This window comes from Equus quagga, chromosome 13, assembly GCF_021613505.1.
Source record: "Equus quagga isolate Etosha38 chromosome 13, UCLA_HA_Equagga_1.0, whole genome shotgun sequence".
In the NCBI taxonomy this organism is placed as follows: domain Eukaryota; kingdom Metazoa; phylum Chordata; class Mammalia; order Perissodactyla; family Equidae; genus Equus; species Equus quagga.
Window position 1 is genome coordinate 79,752,135 of NC_060279.1, and position 9,023 is coordinate 79,761,157.

Genomic DNA, 9,023 nt, shown 5'->3' on the forward strand with positions numbered 1-9,023 from the left:
ACGTCCCCACACCCTAGCATTTTGCAGGAGCTGCTAGCTCTGCCCCGTGGTGTCCATCTGCGGGGAGGGATGTGGAGAACACAGGGATCACCCCCAGCCCTCACCTCCCCAGCCAGCACCTCCTGACTTGAGCTGAGCAGCTCCTCAGGCAGAGAGGCACGGCCCCTTAGGGCCCAGGAAGGGCAGGAAAGTATAATTTGTTCCAAAATTAAAAGCTAATAATTAGGGAGGAAAAAAGTTGAGGACATTGGAGTTTTCAGTGGCGCAACCCCTCGTGTCACAGTCCTGCATGTCGGCCCCTCCCAGGGAGGGGACTGTCATGTACAAAGAGCATTTAATTAATTTATTTATTTCTTTACACATAACTGAAGTGATGTTACAGTACATAAGTTATTTACAACTGTGCAGTAATGTGTTGCAAAATAAATTATCTAGAAGGCAGCAAAAGTACATTGTGAATGTGTATAAAACTGTACAGCGTTTACGGGAACACTTTTTATATGATTATTGGCTCTGTAGTGTTTCAAGTTATGTTCTCAGAAAGAGAAACAAAATGCCCAAGATTAAAGGAAAAAATATACAAACCACGTGGATTTGACTCCATTAAAAACACAACCGGAGAGTCCTGGCTCTGTGTCCTGTGACAGGCGGGTGGGCGGCGCAGCCGGGCGTCGCTCGGCACAGCGTCCCAGGCCCAGTTGGAGGCCTGCGGCCATTGGCGGCTCCGTGGCAACAGGGCAGTGGCCAGGACGGCACTCCCCTTGCCCTCCGACCCAGAGTCACTGTTTCTGAGGGGTGGAAACCTTAATTTTATTTCCTTTAGTTGATCAGAATGGAACAAGAAATTTTAAAAAACGCACTCCGTTCTGCAGCTCCTGAAATGCCTGTGCAGCTGGCTGGAAAACAGACCCCAAGGCCGCCATGTCTATGCCCCCCCAGTCTCCTTGTCCTACTGCAGCGGCTGGTATAAAAGGGCCACGCTCCAGGGGGCAAAGTGCGGGGTTTCTCCCTGGGTGTCCCCACCTGAGGGACAAGGTCTCCTGCTGCTCGGACGTGGCAGCAGCACCGGGCAGATGTGTGGCCCGCGCCTGTGTTCTGTGCGGCCATCCCATGGTGCGTCAGGCTGGCAGAAGCACGAAGTCGTCGTTGACGTCGACCATGGGCACGTAGAAGGAGGGCACCTCGTTCACGCACAGGGACTTGTGCCCTGCAGGGTCCAGCTCCTGGACCTTCAGCTGCCACTCCATCCTCTGCACAGCGTTGAGGGCCGCAGCCTCGTGCTGCTGCCGCATCAGGAGACATGTCTGCACAGGGGACACAGCAGGTGAGGAGAGTGGAGGCAAGACCCTGACCGCCTCCCAGCCGCCCCCCCGCTGCCTGAGCAGGAGCACTGGGCCCCCACTGCCTGCTCTCCCTGCCGAAACCCCCACTGAGAGAACTGGGGTCGGGACCCGGGCTGAGCTATGGCTGTGGTGGCCTGTGCCTCTGCATGGCCCCCAGGGCCGTCCTGCAGGCACCTGACTGCCCCTGGCCTCTTCACATTTGGGTCTATCCTCCCTCAGGGGTGGTCCTGCTCAGCGGTGGTGCTGACCACACGGGGGTCTGTCCCTGCCCTGTGCCCCCACCCTGTGCACTTCGCCACAACATTTAATTGGAATTTGTAACCACTCTGCTTTTCCATTTTTGTTTTACAGTTATCTTATTTATGGCTGGTGATGTTGGTTTCATTTGCATTTATAGTGGAAATTATGCCTTTTAATTTTTAAAGTGTTATCTGGGGTTTAGTATTAAAGTGTTTAATATTCGTGGGTATACTGTTAATAGGCACTAAATAATAGTGAACAGTTAAGACTATTTAAGTCTTTCATATAAAGCAGGTAGAAAGTTGAAAACTGAATAATGACTCTAATCAGATTCTTGCAATGGGACCTGACCAGATGAGCATGCGGGTCTGGGTGGGACGCACCTTGGGGAATAGGGGAGTTCTGAACGTGGCGGGGCCTCGGACGTGTGAACACGGTCGTGCCAACAAAGTCTGGCGGTATGTGATGGGGCTGGAAAATCCTCATCTTCCCTTAGATGTGCACACAGGACCCGGGGTGGCTATCAGTCTCTAACTTGCTTTAGGAAGCGCGGAGGATGCCAGTCCTCCTCCCTCTCCAGTCTCTGCAAACAGCCACCGTGGGCTGTGGCAGGCACGCCTGTGCTGGAGTGTGCGGCCTCAGGAAGGACTCGGGTCCTCGGTGAGACTCAGGCCAGCACTCGCTCGCGGGCTGCGTGTGCCCGCAGGGACGATGCCCTACAGCCTTTCGGCCTTGGCGCGCGCCCCAGCACCATGCACACTGCATCACTGATGGGCTTCTGGGTTTCCATTTGACGGGACTGTTCCAGTGAACATTGTGCAGACCCCTGAGTTCTGAATGACCACAGTGAGGCAGCCAGAACGCTGTGGAATGTGACAGCTACTGTCCATTTACCTACAGGCCACCAGTGGCGCCGGCCCCAGGACTGCAGGCATGGGCCAGCAGTCTGTCTCCTACATAGGATCTCGTGACCTCAGGTTCTGAAATGAGTGGTCACATGAAACATCTTTTTGTGAAGGTGTGGCCATTTCATCTTCCTGCACTGACTCTATACACTTCACTAGTTTCTTTTTCTATCCACCTTTTTCTTATTAGTTTGTAAGTTCTTAGCACATTAAAGAAATTAGATGTATGTAGCATTTTTAATGTTCAGAGTCTACTTTTAATGTCGTCAAATATCACTTCTCTTTTTATAGGAAAGTCTTCCTGTGGCTCCTTCAAGCCTGGCTGGTGGGCGGAGAGTGAGATGTGACTACACCAGCGCCTCGGGGTCTGTCAGACACACACCCACAAGGTGACACGTGGGCTCGGCGGTCCCTCTCTGGGCTTTCAGTGCCAACACCTCCCTGTGTGCATGGCTGCAGGGCCATGTTCGTGGGTCACTGAGGTCTAAGGGACATGGGTGTGGCTGGAAACACCGTCTTACTCTCCAAGAACAGGGGTGGCGTGGGGAGCCTGGGCTCACCCCATTGGTTCTCTGGCTCCCAGGGGGAGGAGCAGCAGGCACGGCCCACATGGCCTGCCTCGTGGAGCTTCCGGGGGGTGCTAACGTACATGTGAGATCCTGTAACTGGCACGTGCTTGGTAGTGAGTTTTCACTTGGCTCTCCTGGGTGACCCGATGTGCAACCCTAGCAACTGCTGGTGAGGACTTGCATCTTACTTGCTAATCTATCTCCCACCCACCCTCTGCCTGCTGCACTGGTCAGCACGTCCAGAGCAGTGGTGATGGGTGTGTGCTGTGACCTTTGAGGAGGGCTCAAGGTGGGGTCCCACAGAGGTCTGACCGCCAGCTGGTGACAGGAGCTGCTCCCCGCACACCTGGACAGGAGGGAAGACACTCTAAGGAGGCAACATGGGGGTGGGGAGACCTTGGCTCCCAGAGAGTGTTAGCTGCGTTCAGAGAGCGTCTCAAACTGTCACCTCCAAACCCGGCCCGGCAGCAGCCTCCCCCCACCCCAGAAGACTCCTGGGGGCTCCCAGCCCAGTGGCAGCTCAGGGAGCAAGGAGCACTCACCTTCATGCGGTCATACTTGTCATCCACGTCCTGGAGCCAGGAGATGAACTGGCGGGCGTTGAACCGATCCCGCACTGACTTGTTCTCGTCTCCCTGGTGGGGAAAGAGATGTGGACGTTGGCCAGGGAAGAGCGAGGAGGGCACGGCGGAGGCCCACCTGCCATGTGCTGCGTGAAGAGCTGGAGCTGCAGCCTTATCCCAAGTCCATGCACTGTCCACGTGCCCTGGGACCCAGCGGCAGGACCATCCCTGCCCCAAACCGCTTTCATAACACGCCTGAGGCGGCCATGGGGCCGTCCCAGACACACTGTTCCCACGATGTCTGTGGTGGAGCTGCCTGGGGGTGACTCAGGAGCCCCCAGGAGGGCATCCTACATGTCTGTTATGACCCCCATGGAGGAGATATGCGTTCTGGGAGGAGACAGACGGGGCCCCTCAGACTCCAGCCTCGGCTTCCTTTGCAGGCCACATGGAGGCACACGGTAAAGCTGGCAATGGCATGCTTCAATTCCTTCTGTTTGTAAAAACGAGGTAATTTTTTTCTTTGAAAAGGACGTCTGAGAGGCCTGAGGTGGCCGAGGGCCAGCCCTTGGTTTCACTCTACAGGAGTGCTAACTTGCCATCACCGTCCTCACGAACAGCAGCATCTGTGTGCGTGATGGGCTGTGGTTTACCAACGGGGATGGAGGAGACAGGCAAGCAGGTGGCTCTTGCAGTCTCCTGCTGTCTGGGTTTGCAGGGTCTCCCCCGGGTGAGGGCGACCGTCACGCTGACAAGGTTAACACAGCAGTCTCTCGCCACAGCCACACACAGCTGCACCGAGGCTGAGCACAGGCCGCACACCAACCACATCTGAGGGAAGAGCTGGAGCCCGAGACCTCCTCTCTCACATTCAGAAGCAACCCAGGAAATCCCTTAAAGATTAGCAGATTCCTTTTCTTTTTTCATTTAAATACAAAAAGTGAAACTTCCAGACACCTAATTCCTGAAGTAATTATTCAGTTCCCAACCAAACCTCGTTTTATGGCTTGTCACCAAATGTTGCTTTAGAAAAAACTTGTCATTATGCATAGTACATCAAATGAGGAGAGTTTTTAAGAGATATCCTTGAAGACTGTATGTAAGTGAGTGGGAAAATCTTTAATGCACTAATAAAAAAGTTTTTAACTAAAAACCACTGAACCACTGTGTGGCCACACAGCCAGCCTGGGAATGAGGCTTGCAACTCCAGGGTTCCATGCGATCCCCCAGGAGCCTGGGCTGCAGCAGGGGCTCACGCTGGCCAGGGGGCCATGGGGAACATCTGTCAGGAGGGGCACTTGGCACCAAGGCCTGAACAGTGAAGGGGCAGCAGGACAGGCCCGAGGGAACAACAGTGTCCAGGCAAACCCAGGTGAGCAGGGGCCGGGGGCACAGGGCAAGCCCAGACTGATGCATCTGAGCTGCTGTCAAAAGGTCTTAGTGGTTGTGGGGAAGAGAATCCCGGGAGTCAAGCCCAGGCAGACAGCCTCAGGCGGCCAGGCCTGAGTGCAGCGGGCAGCAGCAGGCTCAGGATGGAGGACAGGGGACACATACGAGATAGGTCAGGAGGCAGCTGGAAACTCCTGAGGCTGGGAGTGGCCCCTTCAAGTATGGGAGCAGTCCTGCACCACAGCGGGCAGAGAGGCGGGGAGACTGTGGGGTGGGGGTGCCCACACGTTTACTGACAGGCCCCATCGGGCAGGGGAAGCACAGGGTTTGACCATGTGGGACAAATCTAACCCTGAGGTGGCGGGATGGCCACAGGAGTGGACAAGGCCAGGCCACTCTGGAGGACGGTCGAGGCGAGCCAGTGTTTGCATGGATGGCAGTGCTCTGGCCCCTGCTGCCCGGCCCAGCCCAGCCCAGCCTAATGGGTCCATTCTGCAGTAACAGCGCCCGGGGCGTAGGACCAGTGAGGGGGAGCACTGCTCTGCTGAGCAGCCCAGGCTCCTACACCTCTTGGCCCTTGGCTGCTCTGCCTTGCTGCCCCTGTCACCAGGCTGGCGCAAGGCCACCAGTGTCCCCAGCATGATCCCTCCTATGGAGCCTTCGCTGCTCACAGCAACAGACGGGGCTGGGACCCACCCGTCCTAATCATGTCTATGTTTTAGAGGAAAATCTAAATAACTCAAAGTGACTGAAACTTACTGAGGCCCAGCCCCGTGACCTGGGCGCCTGCACATGGTAGACCCTGGAATGGGGACTTGCAGATCCAGGTGGCATCTTATAACACCAGCACTGAGTGCACTGTTGCCCCGTCACCCTGCTTTCCCCACCTCTGAGGCGGACTAGCGAATCTGGCCCCTGCGGCATGCCCACGTAACCAGGCTGGGGTCTGTGGGCGCCTCCCGCTCGCTGCCTGTGGTGCAGCCACAGCCTGGAAGGCCCAGCTCTTCCTGGGAAACAGGAGTGCGTGCCCAGCCTGGGCGACACCGACCTGGCTCTCCAGTGGCATGTTGTAGACCTCAGAGTCCAGCAGCATGGTGCAGGCGCTGAACGGCACCGCCTGGTTCGCAATGGTCCTTGCTGCCCGGCAGTGAACCCGCAGGATCTCTTGCTCACAGGAGACGATCAGCTTTTCCTGGAGGAGAGGAGCTGGATGAGCCAAGACTAACAAGGGCCAGAGGCCCCTGGGCCCAGGCCCCTCACACCCGGTCTCCTCTTACCCGCTCGATGCTGTGCTGGAGACGCAGCTTCCCCCTCACGGCCTCTTGCTGCTTGAACAGCTCCTTCAGGGGCTCCGCCAGCGAGGGAGGGGGTGCAATCTGCAGTTGGAGAGGGTGAGAGGGAGGGATTAGTGGGGACCACGAACCTGCACCAAGAGCCCAAGGGACCCAGCAATGCCGCTTGTAGGCGTCTGCCCTGAAGACATACCCCTGGTCACACCAAAACGTGGATGCACCAGGCCCTCCCTGGAAACAACTAGATGCTTGAAGATAGGGAGCAAGTGAAGCAACTAAGGCACACCCCCCCACCCCGCTCCGCCCAAGAGGAGGACTACGCAGTGGTAAAAAAGAACGAGGCGAGTGAGTTCCAGAGATGGTGTGAAGGGAAAAGCAAGGTGCAGAGTGTGTCTACACTGCTGCCCTTCTTGCAAGAAAGAAGAGGAGACAAAGAATATGTACACAGGGCTGCCTGTGTGGAAGAAACATGACAGACAAGGCATGAACAAGAGAGGGCGCTGGGAGAGGAGAGGGTGAGCACTGAGCTTCCTTCATCTACAGTGAGGTTTCACATACCCCCAAATAATCCATTAAAGCAACGGGGACATGGGTGCCAAGAGGGAACACAAATGCGACCAGTGAGCACGACTCTCTCAATAGGGCATCAGCCAGGGGAAGAGAGAGCTCCCTAAGTCACTGGGGAAAGACACAGTGGGTGGAGACCCGAAGAACCAGCGCAAACGCCGTCCTCTAAGCATGAAGGCGCTCCTCATGGGGGGCCAGCACTTCTGACCCAGAACACGTGCGCCAGAGTGAGCAGGTCAGTGCCCACACTGCAGAGAAGCAGCACTGGGTCTCTCTCGTGCAGAAAGAAGGTGCAACACATGATGGAGTCAGGGTTTCTGCAGCAGACCCAGCTGGAGGGATGCGGAGCAGCACACATAGGCCCTGGTTCTGTCCGCCGAGGGCTGGGCGCTATGTCACCCAGGACAGTGAGCACACCCTGTGCCCAGGACTTCGTTTCTCAACACCATTCCCACCAGAAGAGACCACACGATTGATGACAGGGCTGAGGCAGGAAAAGCACAAGAAGAGCTGGACCATCTCGTGGGGCCAGAAAGTGAGAGTGTGCTCAAAAAAGATGGGGCAACTTGAAGGAGCTCCTACAGCCACGGCTGGAACAATGTGCACACAAAATCAATGATGGTAACTCACGTTGGATCAGAACCCACAGCCTCTAGGAGAACTCCAATCACCAGACGGAGGAGAGAGAAACGGAGAATCGGCATTAGGCCCGACCACAGAGTAACCTGCAGATGAGATCCCCTGCAGAAACTGAAACTAGGCGGCAGACGCTCGAGGAAAACAGAACTGATGGAGTCCCAAAGTATCTTCCCCAAAATATGTTCCAACCACAAAGGGAAAGACAGGACTGCACAGGGGAGCCGTCAGGGGACCTGGGCCAACACTACAGGACTGATGACACTGGGGACGCGACTCAAGGCACCGAGGCCTCACGTCACATCTGTGGGTTCTCGCCAAAAACATGTAACCTCAGTCCAGTTGTGGACGTCAGACCAACTACCTCATCCACACGCTTGAGTGTCAGGTCTTGGAGGACGAGGCGGGTGACCTGCCACATCCAGGAGGCCAAGCAAGGAGCCACAAACACGCTTTGTGCTTTCAACTTTTCCGTCAGTCTAAAATCAGCTCAAAATGAGAAATTAAAACATCTCGCTAGCTCCCCCCAGTCACACACCCTTTCCCCTGCACCGTCTTCTGCCTCGACGCACCCAGCCCCACGGGGTCCCCTGCACCTTCCTCGTCTGACTCCACCTGGGTGGCCTGGAGGTGATGCAAGTGCAATGAAAGGGGCGTGTCTAGGCATGAGTATTTCTTGCTCTGGGTTGTTTTGCCCCAGGCCTCTGGCCTGGTGAAAAACAGGAACAGCTGCCCTCCACCTGCCCTGCCCTGACAGCCTGGCTGCTCAAATTATGTGGCACTGGGAAGTAAAATGGAGCTTTCTTCCAGAAAGGCCTAAGTCCCAGCAGAAGAGAAGAGAGAAGGAGATGCAGGGACCACTGACGGGGTGAACTCTGGGGTAGGAGGAGTGACCTCTATTGGTTTCCTTTCTCCAGAATTTCTAAACTTTCTAGGGTGCTCACGGCACTCTTTTGTTTCAATAACTAAAATTTAAACAAACAGGGAAGTCTCACTGAACAGAAAGCTCAGGCCAGGTTTTTTGAATCTGGTGACCCAGATGAGCCAGGCAGCTGAAGGCTCCCAGGCCAGAGAAGTGCAGGGTGGCCTCCCCGGGCTTCTCGGGCGAGGGGACCAGGAGAAGGGAGAGTGACGCTGGTGACATTCTTCTGAGTTCAAAGCTAGCCGTGCTCAGGGGACAAAACGTAGGCTGGGCTAGGCAGGGAGGGTGGTGGTCCAGGCAGTGGTGCCCCTGGCCCTCACCCTTTGCACCTGGTGCTCAAGGCCACTCGTCTTCATTCAGAAGACGCTGGCTGTCAGTCCCAGGAAGTGAGTGTTCTGCCTGGTGAAGCCAGCATGGGTGCGACTCTCAGAACACTGACGTCTGGCAGCAGCACACATATCCCATGAGACTCTCCTTCAGGACGAAGTTCCCTCGAGACTGGCTGTGTGGGCTGCGTGCCCAGGCCTCCCAGGGGACCAGCATTCACTTGATCGCCATGACTGAGGCCCACCCTAGGCTGAATGGATAAAGCAAAAA

The 9,023-nt window shown here is 56.0% G+C and overlaps 1 protein-coding gene across 12 annotated transcripts in view; it reads right to left on the reverse strand.

Moving 5' to 3' along the window:
• Positions 1–322: 322 nt before the first annotated feature.
• Positions 323–9,023, reverse strand: part of ANKRD11 (ankyrin repeat domain containing 11) — a 213,829-nt gene continuing 205,128 nt past the window's right edge. For 9 of the 12 annotated variants that reach the window (XM_046681538.1, XM_046681539.1, XM_046681536.1 and 6 more), the window contains 5 exons: positions 6,287–6,385; positions 6,058–6,201; positions 3,600–3,692; positions 3,329–3,403; positions 323–1,304 (listed from right to left, as the gene is read on the reverse strand). In XM_046681538.1, the coding sequence (XP_046537494.1) occupies positions 1,119–1,304; positions 3,329–3,403; positions 3,600–3,692; positions 6,058–6,201; positions 6,287–6,385 (597 nt within the window). In that variant the 3' untranslated portion in view covers positions 323–1,118. The remainder of the gene's footprint in view (positions 1,305–3,328; positions 3,404–3,599; positions 3,693–6,057; positions 6,202–6,286; positions 6,386–9,023) is intronic. The other 3 variants (XM_046681547.1, XM_046681545.1, XM_046681540.1) reach the window with 1 other exon arrangement.